The 23,702-nt window shown below is 39.7% G+C and overlaps 1 protein-coding gene across 1 annotated transcript; it reads right to left on the bottom strand.

Annotated features, from left to right (window-relative positions):
• Positions 1-461: 461 nt before the first annotated feature.
• RAB9B (RAB9B, member RAS oncogene family) lies at positions 462-19,557 on the bottom strand. Its single transcript, XM_037822548.1, has 3 exons — positions 19,407-19,557; positions 6,176-6,246; positions 462-3,970 (listed from the first exon to the last, which is right to left on the bottom strand). The coding sequence occupies exon 3, from the start codon at positions 3,926-3,928 to the stop codon at positions 3,323-3,325; it is 606 nt and encodes a 201-aa protein (XP_037678476.1). The 5' UTR covers positions 3,929-3,970; positions 6,176-6,246; positions 19,407-19,557; the 3' UTR covers positions 462-3,322.
• Positions 19,558-23,702: the final 4,145 nt, after the last annotated feature.

Below are 23,702 nucleotides of genomic sequence, written 5' to 3'. Positions count from 1 at the left end.
TGAGAAGGAAGAGAACAGAATATTTTAAGTTATCCTTTGTTTTCTGGTTTGTCTCTCCTGTATTTTCATGTTTTCCTAAGGTCTGGAAAATTTACCAGTAAAAAATAAAGGGAATATGTTTATTCTGTTTAAACTTTGTGGTTGTTTAACATTTGTTTTAAGTTATAATACAGAAAGAAAGTGGAGAGTCAAGATCCAATTTCTAGTCCCAATGACCTTCATGCATTAGAAAGTGACAAAAAAAAAGGCACCTCTCCACTGCGATCTTTGGAGTTTGCTTCCCAATCAGTAGAACAATATTTATCTTGTCACTAGGTAGTGGCTGCTTAGAGAGCCACGTGAAAAATGATCCGGAGGCCACATCCAACACAGCCAAAAGAGTGACTTGATTGATAAGTACTGTCTGTCATAGCCACTAGTTAATCAAAAAGAGAAATGGAGGGAAGATGCACAAAGGTATATTGGTTATTCAAAATGCGCTTTTTATTCATTTTAACACAGATGATTTTTAACAGTTGAAACAAAATATCTGATACACAATTTTGAGATTTTTAGCAGCACCTGCAACAAGAGGATTGTGGAATACCTCAGGAAAAAGTAAAGATGGCTGAGGCAGGCACAAAATAACCTGAAATTCACCAAGCCACTGAAGACATGGAATCTGAGGCCCCTTGAATATTAGCCCAATACAAGAAAATAAACTAAATTAAAATTCTGTATGATGTTTTAATGGACCGTTGGAAAACTGAATATAGTTCTAATTAGAAATATCTTATTCGAAAAATCTAGTGCTTGTTTTTTTAAAAAAACTCACTGAAAACATTGCACTGAACATTCCAGGGTACACTGCCAATTTCTAAGCATATATGCACAGTTCCTGGTGCTCAGATTTCAGCCTTTGGTGATTTTTAATCTTACCCACACTATATGTCAACACCCTATTGAGTTACACACCAAAGTGCCACTGCTTTTGTCACTTATTGCTAAATGCCTTCATTAACATATTGTGTCGTGATTTGGAAGGAAAAAAAAATGATATGCCTATGAGGTAAGAGGCTTCAACTGACCTGCCATAAAATTAATACTTGTCTTGGGTGGACAGGAGGCCTATGAATGGAATACTTACATGACTTGTTACTCAAATGACTACATGCCACTCTAACAGAGACAAGGACTTTTGTGAGTTGGTGGAGGTCTTTGTGAAGGCCTGAGATCTACAAATAGAAACTACTATAAGCAGAGTGCAAGTAGAAAGAGAAGGCCCCAGGTCTCATGCCTTAAAAACAATTAGCATTTAACAGTTCTGACTACAGCAATGTACCGATTTCCATCCTAACATGATTGTAGCAAAATGATCATGAAACTTGGAAATTATCGTGGCTGGCTATAGGCAGAGGCAGAATGGGGACCTATACTTAAGAGCTGTGGGGTCCCAGTTCTGGCTTTGACTTCTGGCATCAAAGTTAGTTAGACAATCAGTTCAGGGCTATATCTTAATTGGAAATATTGGGTATGACTGGGTTGTAGTATCTTTCTCCGCTTGTTTATGTGGCCCAAAAGTCCCAGAGCTCTTAAAGCACATAAGGTTCCACGTGTAAGGCTGATTCCATATGTGGCTACAATGGAGAGTTCTAGGCTGTATTCCTGTGAAAGCTCCCACCCCCTTCCCAGCCTGGGTCTCTTTGGGGGGGGGGGCATTTCTAACTGTTCCTCACTACTTTGGGTCACTATTTTTATCATAGATGCTATAAAGTACAGATTAAAAGTTATGCTGCACAAACAGATCAACAAGAACTAGACTGCATAATACGGTATATAACTGGTAGTCATCGTAATCAAAAATTGACAAACCATTTTTGCATTTTAATGTTATCTTTAGGCTGTTTCCATCAGGGCACATAAAGATTACTCAGAGCTCAAGAATTTTTTCTGCTCCAATGCAAAAGCAAAGGGAAGAACTATGCAGAAGCTGTTGTTAAAGGCTGATCCCAGAATAGTTTGAAAATTTTTAAAAGTCACTCTTCATGGTGTTAGGTGTTATCTTAAGATAAATCTAGCTATCAAATGGCATTGAAACACAGTTTATAGGTTCACAGAACTTAGAGCTGGAAGGGACCTTAGAATGAATATCTAGCCAGTACAGAAATTCTTTTTTATGCTGTTTTAAAGGATGGTCATTCAGCATCTCCTTGAATAATTCCAATGGAGGAGAGCTCAGTATTAAGGCAGTCTATTCCACTGTTGGACAACTCTAATTATGAGGAAGTCCATTCTAACACTGGGTTGAAGTCTGCTCTCTTGTCATTTTCAATGTCCTAATTTGGTCCGCTGAAACCTACAGTGCAACATACAAGAAATCCATTTCTTCTTCTATAGTAAGTATTCGAATTAAAGAACCTTGGGAGAAAAGCCAATTATTCCCTAATCTTTTCTGAAGCCTTCTTTGTGGGACCAGCATGGTAGACTAAAGAACCATCTAAATTATGAGCAGAGAGCATTGCACCCAAAGCCATATATTAAGCAGCATTGCTAAATTAATAAGAGGTTGTCAGAGAAGCAACATCTCTATACAGAAGTAGAGTTATTAAGTAAAAGCAAACCAACCATTTATTTGCAAGGGTGGTTGGCATATTTAAGCATAATCCATTCACTAATACCCTGTCCCTTTAAACTCAAGAGTACAATCAATTTCCAGTGTCATTAGGGTATCTGTTGTTGAGGTGGTATTTTTTTAAAAGCCCAGAGAGGGGCAAACTATACATAAGGATTAAACAAGGCAGTGTACATCATTATACTTTTGATTCTTTATCATTACAGCCTCCCTATAATTTAAGGTTGGGACATCCTTGTTTGTATTATTATTTTTTATTATAATATAGCGCAGAGTCTTTTTTTTTCCTTTGACAGAAATGTCAGAAACGGTTTGGCAAAAGTCTGATGGTGATATTTGTTAGTTGATTAATGGAACACTTTAAGGGATAACTTTAGCTCTTTAACTCTTTCATGCTGCTGAGCTCTAGGTTTAAACTGTGATTTGAAAAATATTTATCTCTCAGGACTAAAGCTTTCTGACATGTCTTGATACACACAGAAGGGGAAATAGCAGAAATCACACAAAATACACTTGGCTTGACAAAGCTTTTTTTTTTTTTTAAATCATTCTACAGCTTCAATTTGAAAGGCTTTGATTCACAATCACAACCTTATCTCTTACCGTTGTGTGTGTGTGTGTGTGTGTGTGTGTGTATGCACTCTTAGAGGGGCACAGTTATTCTTATACTACTAACTGAACAATTTGGGGCACATTTTAAAAAGACTACTTTTAACAGCATGAAGATCCTGCTTTGGAGCCACTATTCAAGTCAATGGTGTGGCCTAACATGCAATGCTCCAGCTGTTCCTCTACAGCCAAAACCTGCCTGACAGCTTCTTCAAAGGCCACTGTCACATTAGTATCATCTTTGGCACTTGTTTCTAGATAAGGGTAATCCCCATTCTCCATGCACCAGGCTCGTGCCTCCTCGGTAGTCACTTGCCTATCCTCTTTGTCTACCTTGTTACCCAGAACTACAAAGGGGAAGTGCTCAGGGTCCTTTACATCTGCATAGTAGATGAATTCTTTCTGCCAGTTGCCAAGGTTCTCAAAGCTCTGTCGGTCATCCACGCTGAAGGTCAAGAGGCAGCAGTCTGCTCCCCTGTAGAAGGGTGTCCTAAGGCTCTTGAAACGTTCCTGCCCTGCAGTGTCCCAGATCTGAAGGGTTACAAAGCGTCCATCTACCTCCAGATCTCGGTTTAAGAACTCTACCCCTATGGTGTGAAAAGCCTGGGAGTCAAACTTATTAGTTACATAACGGTTCATAAGTGAGCTTTTCCCAACTCCACCATCACCCAAGAGAATGACCTTTAAGAGCAGGGATTTCCCACTCATTGTTGCAGCAGCAGATATGGAGGAGTTTGTAACAAAGAGAACCTGAAAAAAGAAAAAAAAAAGAAAAAGAAAAAGTAGGAGGGAAAACAGTTAAACCTAAAACAGAAATCAATTTCATAGCAAGTGTCTCAGAATTGTGAGGACTTCTAATTTAACTTCTCTTGATTCATGCTCATTAAATGATATAACACAGCAGTAGGCATAAAACTCTTTCTTTGCACAAGAGGAAAAAAGGTCTCATTTTTCTGAGGTCGCTTGCCTGTGCCAGGAAAATGGCTGAATGACACAGGTAAACGGATTAGCAGATGGTGCTATAATTTGGTTCCGTTCTGACCCCACTCTAGGAGTGAGAGCCTAGAACAGGAATGCCGCTCGAATGTGTAACCATATTAGCTTCTGGTTTAGACAATTCCAAACAAGAGGAAAATAGTACGAAATTGACTTGGAGTTTGAAGTCTGCTCCTGATTGACCCAAGAATTACTGAGAGAAAGCTATGTGAGCTGGATTCTTGATTTCATCAGTAGAGGCATGGACCAGAATTATACTGGACTCTAGAGTTTGGGGGAGAGAAAAGAGGTCAAGTTTCTTCAGGCATTTGCCCCATTATCCTTGCATGGATACGGGACAGCCTCATAAGTAAACAGTCTTCCATAATCTTTTCCTCATGGAACAATGGCATATAAGTTGATGATAGTTGACTGATATCAATATAACAGCTATCATTAAGGAAGAAAATCTCAAATAGCTTATTAATTTTGGGATTTAGGTCCTAATTCCCTAATAGAAACATATGAAAACATACTGTAAACTCTAAAGTGCCAATAATTATATAGTAGTACCCTTCTTGTTACCTCTACAACATGTCTATACATGGAATGCCTAGAATGCATTTTAAAATAAAAAGATCAAATGTTGACTGTGCAACTACCTTGTACCAGATCTGTTAGGTACTTTCACATTAGGTCCATTATGGGAACTCAACAATGATGATGTTAATCAGGTGTAATTTATGGAAGAGATCCAGAGCTTTGAAAAGCTAATCACTAAACAAAGGAGCCCATGCAAAAGAGCTTTGGGAGGCACATATGTTTGAAATGTTGTTTCATTAATCCAGTAGGCTGTAAAACTATTTTGGTGTGCATGTGTACTAACTATATATTTTTTCTAACTATTCATTTTTTTTTTAATTAAATTCAGTTTTATTGAAATACATTCACACACCATACAATCATCCATGATATACAATCCACTGTCCACAGTATGATAACGTAGTTATGCGTTCATCACCACAATCTATCTCTGAACATTTTCCTTACATCAGAAAGAACCAGAACAAGAATAAAAAATAAAAGTGAAAAAAAACACCCAAATCATCCCCCCATCCCACCCCATTTGTCCTTTAGTTTTTATCCCCATTCCTCCACTCATCCATACACTAGATAAAGGGGGTGTGATCCACAAGGTCTTCACAATCACACTGTCACCCCTTGTAATCTACATTATTATATAATTGTCTTCAGGAGTCCAGACTGCTGGGTTGGAGTTTGGTAGTTTCAGGTATTTACTTCTAGCTATTCCAATACATTAAAGCCTAAGAGGTGTTATCTATATAGTGCATAAGAATGTCCACCAGAGTGAACTCTTGACTCCATTTGGAATCTCTCAGCCACTGAAACCATTTTGTCTCATTTTGCATCCCCCTTTTGGTCTAGAAGATACTCTCAGTCCCACGATGCCGGGTCCACATTCATCCCCGGGAGTCATACTCTGCGTTGCCAGGGAGATTTACACCCCTGGGAGTTGGGTCCCACGTAGGGGGGAGAGCAGCGAGTTCACCTGTCGAGATGGCTCAGTTAGAGAGAGAGGGCCACATCTGAGCAACAAAGAGGCACTCAGGGGGAGACTCTTAGGCACCATTACATACAACTTCAGACTCTCCTTTGTGGTAATGAGCTTCATAAGGGCAAGTCCCATGCTCGAGGGCTCAGCACATCAAACTGCCAGTCCCAATGTTTGTGACAACATACGCTAGGGGATCAGTATCTCAAAGTTTAGAGATAGGCCTTACAATTCAGGGATAGAGTTAACTGCTGTAAGAGCTTACAATCTAGGGACTATTACAATTATTGTGTCCACGTTAGGCTATGTTCTAAGATTCAATTCTGAGTTTACACATTGTCTAACTATTCATTTTTAAGAGGTCAAATTTAAAAACATAAAATTCATAGTTTTTATGAAATACCTACCCGGTTGGGTCTTTGTCACAATTTCACACCTTTTCTTTCTTCCAGTTGTTTTATTCTTTCTTTTGAGGGTTCTACAAAGCAGATTGGGAAACATTGTTTTAAAAATCTATAATGAAACAAAGTTAAGGCTATACACTCAAGTCAGAATAAAAGAGCAAACTCAACTTACCTACAGAGGATGCTTTTTACAAATATACTTAAGAGTGCAAAATGCCACAAATGCTTAACATGAACAAAAAAATTTTATTGCAAGAACTTTAACTTGTCCTAACGAGTTTACTTTTTATATGAGTTTTAGTTTTATATTGTCTCTCCATTGAACTCTTCAGTGAAAATAAAAGTAAATCAAAGAGGGGGCGGGGCAAGATGGCAGACTGGTGAGCTGTATGTTTTAGTTACTCCTCCAGGAAAGTAGGTAAAAAGCCAGGAACTGCGTGGACTGGACACCACAGAGCAATCTGTCTTTGGGCATACTTCATACAACACTCATGAAAACGTGGAACTGCTGAGATCAGCGAAATCTGTAAGTTTTTGCGGCCAGGGGACCCGCGCCCCTCCCTGCCAGGCTCAGTCCCGGGGGAGGAGGGGCTGTCAGCTCCAGGAAGGAGAAGGGAGAATTGCAGTGGCTGCTCTCAACGGAAACTCATTCTACTGATTCAAACTCCAACCATAGATAGACTGAGGCCAGACACCAGAGACTCTGAGAGCAGCCAGCCCAGCAGAGAGGAGACGGGCATAGAAGGAAAACAACACGAGAAGCTCCAAAGTAAAAGCAGAGGATTTTTGGAGTTCTGGTGAACACAGAAAGGGGAAGGGCGGAGATCAGGCCTTGAGGCGCATATGCAAATCCCGAAGCAAGGCTGATCTCTCTGCCCAGGGCACCTTTCCTTAATGGCCCTGGTTGCTTTGTCTATTAGCATTTCAATAACCCATTAGATCTCTGTGGAGGGCCGTTTTTTTTTTTTTTTTTTTTTTTTTTTTTTTAAATCCTTTTTGCTTTTTCTAAAACAATTACTCTAAGAAGCTCAATACAGAAAGCTTCAAAGAATTGAAATTTGGGCACGTCAAGTCAAGAGCAGAAATAAGAGAGCTCTGAGACAAAAGGCAATAATCCAGTGGCTGAGAAAAATTCACTAAACAACACAACTTCCCAAGAAAAGGGGGGTGTCCGCTCACAGCCACCATCCTGGTGGACAGGAAACACTCCTGCCCATCGCCAGCCCCATAGCCCAGAGCTGCCCCAGACAACCCAGTGTGACGGAAGTGCTTCAAATAACAGGCACACACCACAAAACTGGGCGTGGACATTAGCCTTCCCTGCAACCTCAGCTGAATGTCCCAGAGCTGGGAAGGGGGAGCAGTGTGAATTAACAGAGCCCCATTCAGCCATCATTTGAGCAGACTGGGAGCCTCCCAACACAGCCCAGCAGCCCAGAACTGCCCTGGGGGGACGGCACTCACCTGTGACATAGCACAGTCATCCCTCAACAGAGGACCCGGGGTGCACAGCCTGGAAGAGGGGCCCACTTGCAAGTCTCAGGAGCCATACGCCAATACCAAAGACTTGTGGGTCAGTGGCAGAGACAAACTGTGGCAGGACTGAACTGAAGGATTAGACTATTGCAGTAGCTTTAAAACTCTAGGATCATCAGGGAGATTTGATTGTTAGGGCCACCCCCCCTCCCCGACTGCCCAGAAACACGCCCCACATACAGGGCAGGCAACACCAACTACACACGCAAGCTTGGGACACCAATTGGGCCCCACAAGACTCACTCCCCCACTCACCAAAAAGGCTAAGCAGGGGAGATCTGGCTTGTGGAGAACAGGTGGCTCGTGGACGCCACCTGCTGGTTAGTTAGAGAAAGTGTACTCCACGAAGCTGTAGATCTGATAAATTAGAGATAAGGACTTCAACTGGTCTACAAACCCTAAAAGAACCCTATCAAGTTCAGCAAATGCCACGAGGCCAAAAACAACAGAAAATTATAAAGCATATGAAAAAACCAGACGATATGGATAACCCAAGCCCAAGCACCCAAATCAAAAGACCAGAAGAGACACACCTAGAGCAGCTACTCAAAGAACTAAAGATGAACAATGAGACCCTAGTACGGGATATGAAGGAAATCAAGAAGACCCTAGAAGAGCATAAAGAAGACATTGCAAGACTAAATAAAAAAATGGATGATCTTATGGAAATTAAAGAAACTGTTGACCAAATTAAAAAGATTCTGGACACTCATAGTACAAGACTAGAGGAAGTTGAACAACGAATCAGTGACCTGGAAGATGACAGAATGGAAAATGAAAGCATAAAAGAAAGAATGGGGAAAAAAATTGAAAAACTCGAAATGGACCTCAGGGATATGATAGATAATATGAAGCGTCCGAATATAAGACTCATTGGTGTCCCAGAAGGGGAAGAAAAGGGTAAAGGTCTAGGAAGAGTATTCAAAGAAATTGTTGGGGAAAACTTCCCAAATCTTCTAAACAACATAAATACACAAATCATAAATGCTCAGCGAACTCCAAATAGAATAAATCCAAAAAAACCCACTCCGAGACATATACTGATCACACTGTCAAACATAGAAGAGAAGGTGCAAGTTCTGAAAGCAGCAAGAGAAAAGCAATTCACCACATACAAAGGAAACAGCGTAAGACTAAGTAGTGACTACTCAGCAGCCACCATGCAGGCGAGAAGGCAATGGCACGATATATTTAAAATTCTGAGAGAGAGGAATTTCCAGCCAAGAATACTTTATCCAGCAAAGCTCTCCTTCAAATTTGAGGGAGAGCTTAAATTTTTCACAGACAAAGAAATGCTGAGAGAATTTGCTAACAAGAGACCTGCCCTACTGGAGATACTAAAGGGAGCCCTACAGACAGAGAAACAAAGACAGGACAGAGAGACTTGGAGAAAGGTTCAGTACTAAAGAGATTCGGTATGGGTACAATAAAGGATATTAATAGAGAGAGGGAAAAATATGGCAAACATAATCCAAAGGATAAGATGGCCGATTCAAGAAATGCCTTCACGGTTTTAACGTTGAATGTAAATGGATTAAACTCCCCAATTAAAAGATATAGATTCGCAGAATGGATCAAAAAAAATGAACCATCAATATGTTGCATACAAGAGACTCATCTTAGACACAGGGACACAAAGAAATTGAAAGTGAAAGGATGGAAAAAAATATTTCATGCAAGCTACAGCCAAAAGAAAGCAGGTGTAGCAATATTAATCTCAGATAAAATAGACTTCAAATGCAGGGATGTTTTGAGAGACAAAGAAGGCCACTACATACTAATAAAAGGGGCAATTCAGCAAGAAGAAATAACAATCGTAAATGTCTATGCACCCAATCAAGGTGCCACAAAATACATGAGAGAAACATTGGCAAAACTAAAGGAAGCAATTGATGTTTCCACAATAATTGTGGGAGACTTCAACACATCACTCTCTCCTATAGATAGATCAACCAGACAGAAGACCAATAAGGAAATTGAAAACCTAAACAATCTGATAAATGAATTAGATTTAACAGACATATACAGGACATTACATCCCAAATCACCCGGATACACATACTTTTCTAGTGCTCACGGAACTTTCTCCAGAATAGATCATATGCTGGGACATAAAACAAGCCTCAATAAATTTAAAAAGATTGAAATTATTCAAAGCACATTCTCTGACCACAATGGAATACAATTAGAAGTCAATAACCATCAGAGACTTAGAAAATTCACAAATACCTGGAGGTTAAACAACACACTCCTAAACAATCAGTGGGTTAAAGAAGAAATAGCAAGAGAAATTGCTAAATATATAGAGACGAATGAAAATGAGAACACAACATACCAAAACCTATGGGATGCAGCAAAAGCAGTGCTAAGGGGGAAATTTATAGCACTAAACGCATATATTAAAAAGGAAGAAAGAGCCAAAATCAAAGAACTAATGGATCAACTGAAGAAGCTAGAAAATGAACAGCAAACCAATCCTAAACCAAGTAGAAGAAAAGAAATAACAAGGATTAAAGCAGAAATAAATGACATAGAGAACAAAAAAACAATAGAAAGGATAAATATCACCAAAAGTTGGTTCTTTGAGAAGATCAACAAGATTGACAAGCCCCTAGCTAGACTGACAAAATCAAAAAGAGAGAAGACCCATATAAACAAAATAATGAATGAAAAAGGTGACATAACTGCAGATCCTGAAGAAATTAAAAAAATTATAAGAGGATATTATGAACAACTGTATGGCAACAAACTGGATAATGTAGAAGAAATGGACAATTTCCTGGAAACATATGAACAACCTAGACTGACCAGAGAAGAAATAGAAGACCTCAACCAACCCATCACAAGCAAAGAGATCCAATCAGTCATCAAAAATCTTCCCACAAATAAATGCCCAGGGCCAGATGGCTTCACAGGAGAATTCTACCAAACTTTCCAGAAAGAACTGACACCAATCTTACTCAAACTCTTTCAAAACATTGAAAAAAATGGAACACTACCTAACTCATTTTATGAAGCTAACATCAATCTAATACCAAAACCAGGCAAAGATGCTACAAAAAAGGAAAACTACCGGCCAATCTCCCTAATGAATATAGATGCAAAAATCCTCAACAAAATACTTGCAAATCGAATCCAAAGACACATTAAAAAAATCATACACCATGACCAAGTGGGGTTCATTCCAGGCATGCAAGGATGGTTCAACATCAGAAAAACAATCAATGTATTACAACACATTAAAAACTCGAAAGGAAAAAATCAATTGATCATCTCAATAGATGCTGAAAAAGCATTTGACAAAATCCAACATCCCTTTTTGATAAAAACACTTCAAAAGGTAGGAATTGAAGGAAACTTCCTCAACATGATAAAGAGCATATATGAAAAACCCACAGCCAGCATAGTACTCAATGGTGAGAGACTGAAAGCCTTCCCTCTAAGATCAGGAACAAGACAAGGATGCCCGCTGTCACCACTGTTATTCAACATTGTGCTGGAAGTGCTAGCCAGGGCAATCCGGCAAGACAAAGAAATAAAAGGCATCCAAATTGGAAAAGAAGAAGTAAAACTGTCATTGTTTGCAGATGATATGATCTTATATCTAGAAAACCCTGAAAAATCAACGATACACCTACTAGAGCTAATAAACAAATTTAGCAAAGTAGCGGGATACAAGATTAATGCACATAAGTCAGTAATGTTTCTATATGCTAGAAATGAACAAACTGAAGAGACACTCAAGAAAAAGATACCATTTTCAATAGCAACTAAAAAAATCAAGTACCTAGGAATCAACTTAACCAAAGATGTAAAAGACCTATACAAAGAAAACTACATAACTCTACTAAAAGAAATAGAAGGGGACCTTAAAAGATGGAAAAATATTCCATGTTCATGGATAGGAAGGCTAAATGTCATTAAGATGTCAATTCTAACCCAAACTCATCTACAGATTCAATGCAATCCCAATCAAAATTCCAACAACCTACTTTGCAGACTTGGAAAAGCTAGTTATCAAATTTATTTGGAAAGGGAAGATGCCTCGAATTGCTAAAGACACTCTAAAAAAGAAAAACGAAGTGGGAGGACTTACACTCCCTGACTTTGAAGCTTATTATAAAGCCACAGTTGCCAAGACAGCATGGTACTGGCACAAAGATAGACATATAGATCAATGGAATCGAATTGAGAATTCAGAGATAGACCCTCAGATCTATGGCCGACTGATCTTTGATAAGGCCCCCAAAGTCACCGAACTGAGCCATAATGGTCTTTTCAACAAATGGGGCTGGGAGAGTTGGATATCCATATCCAAAAGAATGAAAGAGGACCCCTACCTCACCCCCTACACAAAAATTAACTCAAAATGGACCAAAGATCTCAATATAAAAGAAAGTACCATAAAACTCCTAGAAGATAATGTAGGAAAACATCTTCAAGACCTTGTATTAGGAGGCCACTTCCTAGACTTTACACCCAAAGCACAAGCAACAAAAGAGAAAATAGATAAATGGGAACTCCTCAAGCTTAGAAGCTTCTGCACCTCAAAGGAATTTCTCAAAAAGGTAAAGAGGCAGCCAACTCAATGGGAAAAAATTTTTGGAAACCATGTATCTGACAAAAGACTGATATCTTGCATATACAAAGAAATCCTACAACTCAATGACAATAGTACAGACAGCCCAATTATAAAATGGGCAAAAGATATGAAAAGACAGTTCTCTGAAGAGGAAATACAAATGACCAAGAAACACATGAAAAAATGTTCAGCTTCACTAGCTATTAGAGAGATGCAAATTAAGACCACAATGAGATACCATCTAACACCGGTTAGAATGGCTGCCATTAAACAAACAGGAAACTACAAATGCTGGAGGGGATGTGGAGAAATTGGAACTCTTATTCATTGTTGGTGGGACTGTATAATGGTTCAGCCACTCTGGAAGTCAGTCTGGCAGTTCCTTAGAAAACTAGATATAGAGCTACCATTCGATCCAGCGATTGCACTCCTTGGTATATACCCGGAAGATCGGAAAGCAGTGACACGAACAGATATCTGCACGCCAATGTTCATAGCAGCATTATTCACAATTGCCAAGAGATGGAAACAACCCAAATGTCCTTCAACAGATGAGTGGATAAATAAAATGTGGTATATACACACGATGGAATACTACGCGGCAGTAAGAAGGAACGATCTGGTGAAACATATGACAACATGGATGAACCTTGAAGACATAATGCTGAGCGAAATAAGCCAGGCACAAAAAGAGAAATATTATATGCTACCACTAATGTGAACTTTGAAAAATGTAAAACAAATGGTTTATAATGTAGAATGTAGGGGAACTAGCAGTAGAGAGCAATTAAGGAAGGGGGAACAATAATCCAGGAAGAACAGATAAGCTATTTAACGTTCTGGGGATGCCCAGAAATGACTATTGTCTGTTAATTTCTGATGGTTGTAGTAGGAACAAGTTCACTGAAATGTTGCTATATTATGTAACTTTCTTGGGGTAAAGTAGGAACATGTTGGAAGTTAAGCAGTTATCTTAGGTTAGTTGTCTTTTTCTTACTCCCTTGCTATGGTCTCTTTGAAATGCTCTTTTATTGTATGTTTGTTTTCTTTTTAACTTTTTTTTCATACAGGTGATTTGAAAAAAGAAGGGAAAGTTAAAAAAAAAAAAAAAAGACAAACAAGGGGAAAAAAAAAAAAAAAAAAAAAGATGTAGTGCCCCCTTGAGGAGCCTGTGGAGAATGCAGGGGTATTCGCCTACCCCACCTCCATGGTTGCTAACATGACCACAGACATGGGGGACTGGTGGTTTGATGGGTTGAGCCCTCTACCATAAGTTTTACCCTTGGGAAGACGGTTGCTGCAAAGGAGAGGCTAGGCCTCCCTGTATTTGTGCCTAAGAGTCTCCTCCTGAATGCCTCTTTGTTGCTCAGATGTGGCCCTCTCTCTCTGGCTAAGCCAACTTGAAAGGTGAAATCACTGCCCTCCCCCCTACGTGGGATCAGACACCCAGGGAAGTGAATCTCCCTGGCAACGTGGAATATGACTCCCAGGGAGGAATGTAGACCTGGCACCGTGGGACGGAGAACATCTTCTTGACCAAAAGGGGGATGTGAAAGGAAATGAAATAAGCTTCAGTGGCAGAGAGATTCCAAAAGGAGCCGAGAGGTCACTCTGGTGGGCACTCTTATGCACACTTTAGACAACCCTTTTTAGGTTCTAAAGAATTGGGGTAGCTGGTGGTGGATACCTGAAACTATCAAACTACAACCCAGAACCCATGAATCTCGAAGACAGTTGTATAAAAATGTAGCTTATGAGGGGTGACAATGGGATTGGGAAAGCCATAAGGACCAAACACCACTTTGTCTAGTTTACGGATGGATGTGTAGAAAAGTAGGGGAAGGAAACAAACAGACAAAGGTACCCAGTGTTCTTTTTTACTTCAATTGCTCTTTTTCACTCTAATTATTATTCTTGTTATTTTTGTGTGTGTGCTAATGAAGGTGTCAGGGATTGATTTAGGTGATGAATGTACAACTATGTAATGGTACTGTAAACAATCGAAACTACAATTTGTTTTGTATGACTGCGTGGTATGTGAATATATCTCAATAAAATGATGATTAAAAAAAAAAAAAAAAAAAAAAAAAAAAAAAAAAAAAAAAAAAAAGTAAATCAAAGAAAGTAGATGATATTCACAATAAATGATATTCAGGAAAGGGAAACCATAGAGATATGCTGAAATCCTAAATCCGAGAAAAAATTCCTTCCCATTATACCTACCAAAGTTCCCATTCCAAGAAAGGTAGTGCACTTGCCAATCTGCCTCGAGGTTGCCTCTAATTAATTCCACAAGATCAGAGAAGAAAAAAAAATGTTTGGGGACTCCCTGTTTACACATATATCCTCTTGGCAAATTATTTTATTCATTAATTTAGGTCATCTGTCTTGAACACTGGTTTTAGTATTTAGTAGGCTTTATTAAATTCAACCATATCTTCATTTAATGTTATACTTTATTATGGTAAGGGTCTTATTTAAGCAGCATCAAGAGTACTGGTCTAAAAAGAAGAATAGTTCCTAGATTTGTTGAGTGTTCTTTCTCATTGAGCAACAGAGAAACTTTTTAAAAAATCTACTGCCTAATAATCTCATGCTACTTTTTTTTCAAACAGATAAAATATATAATAAGAGATTCATTGGAGCTCTAATGACTTTAAACAACTTTAAGTAACTATGACTTTAAATAATGTCTCCTAAATTGATAGGCTTTATTCTCCTTCTTGGTCTATATCTCTCTACAGAATTCTCAAGTTTCCTACAATTCCTGGTTTTTATCCTCTTTTTTTCTGCTCTCAAATTTCTGTCTTTAGAACTACCTCAAGCAAACAAACACTTCTTTAAATGGAGATGAAACAACTTCTTTATTTTCTATACTGATCTCTTGGATAATTTTATACAGCAGAACTCTTGAACTCTCACTTGAAAAGTAACAAAAAGAAGTACAAACTTGGTCATGACGCTGCTAGCTAGTGTTAAGGACCCATGCCAAAGGAGCTGCCTTAAGTTCCTAGCAAACAGGTGTTCACATCATTAAAAGACTCACTAACCCTACTTTCCCCGCTGTGGATAAACTCCATACACGGGTCAAGGACTGAGTGAATATGGAACCAAATGTTCAGTTCCAGGAATGATGATGAAGTATTAATAACTATCTGAGATAATGCTGCAGTTGCTTGTGCATTCCCTATTTGGTCATGTGCACATGTAACTTCTGAATACATGGACTCTATACCAGGAAATGGGAGGAAAGGCAATGGGGTTTAGTTTCAAGAGCTCTGAGCTGTCAGCAATCAAGAGACCAGGGCCTTCATCACTGCTATGACATTCTTCTATTTTATGAACTTGGGCAGCCCTTACATAAAAATAGAGCTGATAATACCTGCCCTACTTAACTCATAGGATTTGAGGGAGGATGAATAATTTACGAAGTTGGCAAAGATTTGTAAACATTTCTTGAGAAATTTGACTTGAGATTTTTGTTCCTTTTGCTCATCTACTTCCTTTCATTCACTGGTGGGGGCCTCGCGACTTTATATGAACCCTTCTCCAAAAGGGCCTGCCAGTGGGAGGATAACAATTCTTCCTTTTCTCTTTCCTCCACATCTGTGAATTCCTTGTTCCCCAACAATCTTGAGCATCAGTATATGACAGAATCTGAGCATTGTAGAGACTTTAAAGGCCTTCTGGTTCACTTCTGCTGCTGATACTTGAGCAAACATTTGAGTGCCTATTGTATGCTGTGCCCTAACTAAGGAGGCCTCCACTCTATTCTGCTGTCTCCAACTCCCATTTGTTTGCTAAAGGTAGAATCGAATACAGTTTAGATTTGTCTCCTTGCCTTCGGGCACTAAATCCTGTGATTTTCTCCTCTGACTACCCTTTTCTAGTCCTCTGCTACCATCCTCATTTTGGCCAACATGTACTCCCATCTAATCTATTGTCAAAATTTCTGCTCTCCTCTTTCCCTGCCTTTGGTCTCTCCCCAACAATCTACTTTGCAGAGCCTCACCACTTGAACATCCACTGGGTATAGGCATTGAGAAATGCACAAATGTTTAAGACAAGGTTTCGCCTTCAAGGAGTTTACAGATCAACATATAAGCTTAAGATCTCATGGTTTAAGTTGTAATCGTATTATTTTACCACCTTATTTTGTTAGCAATCTTTTCTAAGTAAGTCTTTCCTACATAACCAGATTTGTTAAAGTTTGCCACCCACATTAAGATATTGAACATTTCCAATATCTCAGAAGGCTTCCTCATGTCTTTTTCCTGTCAATATCCTTCTCCATAGGTAACCGTTATTTTTACTTCTACCACCATAGATTTGTTTTGCTTGTTCTTGAACTTCATGTAAATTATCTGCCTTCTTTGGGTCATCATTACATTTATGAGATTCATCCATGTAGTTACATGGAACAGTTCATTCTTTTTTATTGCTGTGTAGTATTCCAATGGATGACTATCATAATTTATTGATACATTCCACTGTCAATGGACATTTGTGTTGTTTCCAAATGGCTATTTTGAATAAAGCTGCTAAGAACATTCTTGTATGTGTCTTTTGGTGACTATATATTGACTCATTTCTTTTGGGAATATATACCTAGGAGTAGAATTTCTGTGTCATAGGGTAGGCATATGTTTATTAGATACTGCCAATTTTCCAAAGAGGTTGGACCAATATACACTTCTACTAGTAGTGCACGAGAGCTCCAATTGCTCGTATACTCACCAACACTTGGTATTTTCAGTCTTTTTCATTTTAGCCATTCTACTGGGCATGTAGTGGTATCTAATTATGCATAACCAGTTTTTAAATTCCTGGATAGTAAGGCCCTTGTTTGTATATGCCTTTGGGGCCCCTTCAGCATGCAGCATCACGGTCCTCCATAGAGATAGATAATCGATAAATATTTGTTGAGGAATTGACTGATTAGGTAAGTGCCCAGAATTAATGCTTTTGAATTGATGCCAAAGTGGAATAGATCCACAGTTTTGTAAGATTTCCAAATACTACTATTTATAAAGTGAATAAAGAGCAAAAGGTTATGGACTTATCTGGATCATCTTCCAGATGGGACTTAACAGGAATTCCACCTGTTGAAAGTCAATGAAAATGCTGCAGTTTCCCTCCCCCAACTCTCAATTTAAAAATGAACATATGTATTTCTCTATTTCCACTAAAAACAAGAGCCAAATAATTATCTCCACTTTATGTTTTCAATGGGTGCTGGCACCCCCAGTGTCATTCATCATTGTTTGAAAATGAGTATGATATCCTAAATTTAGGACATAATTAAATTAAAAAGAAACAGCACAGTACAAAGTAAATGAAACCAACTTTTTCTTTTCTCAAAATATGCCAAATTTCAGTCAAACCTTAAAACAAGGTAGCAATAAGCAGGCAAAAGAATTATTCTGTAACACCAAATACATTTACTGGGAAAGTCAAACCCCTTATGCATGTTGTATAGGTCCCTAACCTTATAGTTAGAATTTGGACAGAAATGTTTATTCTAATGTTGGACCTATTCAGAGAAAATCTGGCTTTCACTGACTCAAATATCTTAGAGATGCAATTCCTCTTTCCTAGTCCCTCTCCATATAGATTAACAAAATTCTCTAAGAATAGTTTATTCACTTTTTTTTCCTAATTAAGGTTCTTAGCCTTGAACAGTAAGGTGAATTAGGAATTCACGTAACCAATGATCCCCAGCTTTCTTTGTTCTTCAATATACTTGAAACCTTCTGAATTCTGAATTAACCCACACAGTCTGATTAAAATTATTGTATTTGGTTAGGGGATGTTTGGGGGTGGAGATGGAGATGGGGAGGAGGCAGTTAAAAAGAGAAAGAGGTTGAGCCTTTGAAAATAGTACATTTTAGTGTGACAATGGAGAGAAGACAGAGAAAACAAAATTGCTAATGTCAGTTCGGTTGCCATGGGGTAGAATGATGCTCAAAATCCGTAGCGCAAATTGTTTGGGAGCAAATCTTGAGAGAGATGTGTACTGCAGGGATGAGTTGGGGAAGAGCAGCAGGGGAGGGCTAGGTAGTAGATAAGAGGAGCCATGGTTGGAGTCATGGGAAAAGCCCATCTTGTGGTGACGCACTGATTAGGGCTATCCCACTTACTGTTGAATCCTGGTACAATATTTGGAAATACTACTGTGGAGAGCTTGATGGGGCTTTCTTCAATAAGTAAAAATCAACACAAATAAGAAATGATTGGACCTTTGAGACCCTGTAACTTAAATGGTGTAGGTTGTTTCCAATACAACCTGATGCTTGGTGTGGGGAGGCTCCAGAGCGAGGATACCCTCTGATGCACTGGATTCATTTTGTAGAGCGAACAAGTTATCAGTTATATCCATGCTATGAGTCCAAATGCCACATCTGTCAAACCAAAGCTATTTTCACATTTATGTCCACATTTATATCCTGTATGCAACTTGAAGAGTCCAATATGGAATTTCACCTCTAACCTTTCACTCCTCACAAAGAGGGCTCTGGGCTTACGAGCCATAAGGCACACTAGATAGCAATCTGACACTGCCCCAGGCCACTGCTTCCTGAGACTGCCTGGAGACAAATAGGTACGTAAGATTTGGTGATATTAAGCTAGCTAGGAGGGCACAGGAAAAAAGAAGCTTCCTGAGGAAACCGGGAATGCTAGTCTCTCTATGAAAGGGGAACCGTTAGCATAGGGTACCTAGAAAGTAAGATGCGCCCCAAGTCCCAACTCCCTCAGACCCAGGTCCTCTCACCTCACTCCCAGGTCTTAGAGCGCGCCCGCTGTAACGCATGCGCACTGAGCCACACCCGCTCCCCACCGAGCCCTGCGCCTCTCCGCCGGGCTTTGGCAGCAGCTCCGGATTACTCAGCAACGCCCCCCTCCACCATCACTTATCAAGCCCCCACCCCTCAAACCCCAGGTCCGATCCCGGCAGCGCCTAGGCTCGGTTCCTAAGAGGCGAGTGGCCCCGGGGACCACGTAGGCCCCCCTTTCTCCCTCTTCTCACAGTCCCCGCACCCCCCCCCACCCCAGCGCCCGGCCTCGCGGGTCCATCGGCCCCTAGCCCCTCTCCCTGCCCACGCACAGGTACCTTACCCAATAGAGTGAGAAGGAAATAGGAGAGGGCCGCGGGTGCCAGGCAGGTCAGCTCTGCATGCCCGGAGTCCAGCTCCTCAGCAACACGGTCACCGCTACTGCTGCCGCCTCGTTCTCAATGGGGCAGCAAGTACAGCTTGGACCTCGGTGGCCTGACAGCTGCCGCTCGCTCCCGCCGCTGCCGCCGCGCAGCGTCTCGCGCCCGCGCCCGCGCCAGCCAGGGGAGGGGGCGGGGCCCGCGCCGCCTCCTTGTGCCCCTTTCTTGGCGCTGGGACCTCGTGAAACCGCCTGCTTCCCTCCGACGTCGAGAGCCCTCCCTCGTTAGCTCATCTTTCATGCTGAGTCCAACCCTGGTCTCCCTTATCCTCCTCCCCTCTCTTAACCGATTACGAGACACAGCGACAATGGACGGTCAGTGATTGCTCTTCCACTTAAATACTCTCCGGCATGGGGCCTGAGCCCTCGGCCAGCGCGGGCTAAGACCCCATTTCCTGAGGCTACCTTCCGACCTGCCTCATTTATCCTACCTCTAGACCCTCTACTTCTGCCAAGGGGATGGCACATACATCCTCTTGTTTGGAATAACTCAGGAAAATGCCTGATCTCAACACATTACCAGGCACTCTAGCTGCTACTGTTCATGAAATTCTCATGGCAATCCAAATGGAAAAGTTCACACCTGTAATTCAGGCAGGGAAGACACACTGCCTTTTACCCTTGCAGGTTTCCGTTCTAGGGTGGGGGTGGGGGGCACACAGAGAGCATTACTCTAGGTTCTGGAATTGCTGCTGGGATAAGAATTTAATGTTCCAATTGTACCAAGCCACCCAGCCAGTCTCTTCTTGTTGCCTGTGGACCTCCGGTACCTCCAACTAGTTTGTGATTTTTTCCTGGAATCAAAGTAGAATGAAGCTCCTGGGGCCATTTAGCCTGAGCTCCATCTCTCTGTCAGGCAGCTCCATCTCTGAAGCTTTCCCCATGTCAGAGATCCTGTACCTGTAAGGCATTGCCCTTCACTCACCATATGCCCCCTCAGGGCCCCTGAATATGCCCTCCCTTCATCTAGGCCACTATCCTTCTAGCTCTTCACAAGTTATCCACTCAACCAATCTCTTGGGTCCCAGATTAAATATCTCTTCCTCAGAGTAACCTTTCCACATACTCCAAAAATAGAGAAGGTGTCCCAATTTTTCCTCTAGTAGCCCTTGTACCCTGCTATACATTTCCTGAATAACACTTATCCATTTATGATTTCATATTTAAATATATGATTATTTGATTGACACCCATCTTCCCCAGGAAACTATATTATACTATGAGGTCAAGGACTGTGACTGTTTTGGGTCACCATCATATCCCTGGAGCCTAGGGCAATACCTGTACACAGGACATGCTCAGAAAAGATTTGTTGAATATGAATGAATGTTGCTTCATTAAAAATTATTGTTATTTTTAAATGAAATGAATGACTCTGACTGAAACTCTTTTACTCCTATTTAAACCAGCCTGGCCCCTAAAGACAAATGTCTGAAAACACTCTCTGTCCTAGTAGAAAAGAAATTGTACACAATCCTCTAAATCAATTTTTGCTTGTGCATCCTTATCTGTAAATCAAGAAAATCCTTTGAGCCTGTACTCAATTATATGTATATTTATTTATAGATTATATACATGCAGTAATATGCTTATATATGATACCATTATTGAAATACTCCAACATAGAAATTTAAAAAGAATAAGAAAAAATAAATACATTGATGTTGCTGAAAGAAAGCCCCAATGAATGGTCTTGAGAACTGCTCTAAATAATAGCCCTTTATATTAGAGTCACTCATCTCTAGGTGTAACAATCTAGACTACTTTGTCCTTTCCTCATAAATGCTCTTTTCCAACAGAAAATCATCTTTGACTCCCCCAAACTTACCTGGAAGTTTTTAAATGCAGTTTTATTGAGATATATTCACACACCATACAATTGTAAGTTTTAAGGGCCTTTTAATTAGGCTTGGATACCTATCTCTGTGGTCAGATTTCAGAACTGCTGAAGGCATCACACATTCATAGATTGTTGGAATCCCCAGAGGTAAGCAAAATCTTATGTTAGCCTAAAGACTTCTAATTTCAAATCCTATATTGAAAGAGTTTCTAGAGGCCACTAAAAAGCAACTACCATGTGTCCAGAATAGCAGTAACATAATTAACAGCACAAAGTTTCAAAGTAACAATTGTGAGTGATTTTGTGGCTCTCAAAAGGGACTATTCCAAAAGGTCCATCATTGAGGTCTGTCAAACCACTGCACATTTCACACATTTCACACTTTATCTTTAAAACACAGTTACACACACACACACACACACATTTTTCTACAGAGAATAGAATCATATTGTGGTCAGTAGATAAGAGACTACACCTATACCAAGATTGCATTAAAATATTGGACATAAGGTTATCTTCTGAGAGTGGCGCACACACACAAATCAGCAGCCAATGACTGAAAGTAATTATCTCCAAAAGTGCCCAATCCTGAGTCATTTTGAAATACATTGACCTGGGCTTTAAGAAGACATAATTGGAATGTACTTAATATAAAAGAATAGCCTTATCCAGCATGCACAAGACACTTATGAGCAAAAGGGTTCCACAGTTAAATACATTTATAAGCACTGCATAATAATTGCCTTTCCAGAGAGTTACAGTGCATATTAGCACATTAGAGGCTCTTGGAGTCCTTCAGTAAAGAAACCTGTTTTATTTTTTCAAATGAACATTTCCCAAATTTTTGTGACCACAAATTCCTTTTGTTTATGGAACACCTATTAACAAGACTAATGCACTTCAGAAACCGATTTGTCAACTGCTGTCCTAATCAATTGTACAAAGTCATTATGTGACAATAGAAGGACACTGGTTTGCCTTGAACACAAATAGCAATAGCTGTCATTTTTATGGCAACTCAGATTGATTTGTGGTGGCTTGCTGGAGAATTGTGAACTGAAGGATTCCAAGGTACATCCGGCTTAGTAGGAAAGAGTTAGTGATTGCTTAGTGATGCTTGCCATGAATGAAGCAATGTGTTCACCATCCTTCACCTAGAGTATTTGTATGGCAACTCTGCATTGGATATTTTCCAGATACTTCTGATTTCAAATATTTTGTTCTGTTGCCCCACCATACATACAATAATAATTATCAGACTGCCTGAGTTTCTTAATTCAGAAAATATGGTAGCCATCGGCATGTAAAAAGGAAATTGGGTGGTAAGAATTTGTAAATATTTATCTACCACTGTCCAAAAGCAAGTCATTGCTTCTGGTGACACAATTATTTTTATCACTTGAGATGTGGATAATCTTATGAAATAGGGATACTCTGCAAGTTTTTCCATAGCCTGAAGGAAAGATCCCCTAAGATCATCCAATTATTGAAAGTATCAGTAAGACCTCAGTTGTTGCTGTTTTTCTATTTAAATAATGAGGCAATGGAAGTTTTCAGGCACACTACTTTTTTTTTTAATTTCCAAAATTTACAACACTATACCCACTAAGCAACAACTCCCCTTCCTCCCTCCTTCCATCCCTGGTAATCTCTAATCTACTTCCTGTCTCTACAAATTTGCTATTTTTAGATATTTCCTATAAGCGAAATCATATAATATTTTTCCTTATGTGCCTTGCTTATTTAACTCAGAATAATGTTTTCACATGAGCTCAGTTTTATCTTTAAAACACATATTTTCTCGAATTTTCTAAGAAAATTCTTAGAAACAATGAAAAACCTAGTGCCAAAGAGCACCTCTAGTGCCCAGATTGAGACTGTAAACATATTTTCACACTAAAAGGAACAAGAATTCCTTAGAGAAATGGTTGATTCTGGGACTATGACAAGAAATGTCCAAGATGAAACTGGAATATCTTGTCATACCAGATAGCAAGGAAGTTAATGAATGCTACTAGGGTTATGCCTAAAGGACATGGGAGCCAGTTTGAGTTCATAATGACACTAAAAATATAATTGATCAGCTTTGAAGGATGCTAGAAAACTAGCTCAGTTATTTGATGCTGGTAAATAAAGGCAGTAAATCAAGCATTTAGCTTGCCTTTTGATTGCTACTGTAAGGATATTTCATGGACTTAAATAATCAGTAACTTGACTGCATCTATGGCTGGTTACATCTATAATCAACTGAGGAGCTTGCCTTCAACAATGAGAGAAGTCTCATCCAATCAGTGGAAGGCTTTAAAAGAAGTGATTTCAGCAGTCAGAAGAGAGAATATCCATCTCTACTTCAGCCAACC

The sequence above is a fragment of the Choloepus didactylus genome, chromosome X, assembly GCF_015220235.1.
Source record: "Choloepus didactylus isolate mChoDid1 chromosome X, mChoDid1.pri, whole genome shotgun sequence".
Taxonomy (NCBI): domain Eukaryota; kingdom Metazoa; phylum Chordata; class Mammalia; order Pilosa; family Megalonychidae; genus Choloepus; species Choloepus didactylus.
The sequence above is the reverse complement of the archived record's forward strand: the minus strand, read 5'-3'. Positions and strand labels throughout refer to the sequence as shown.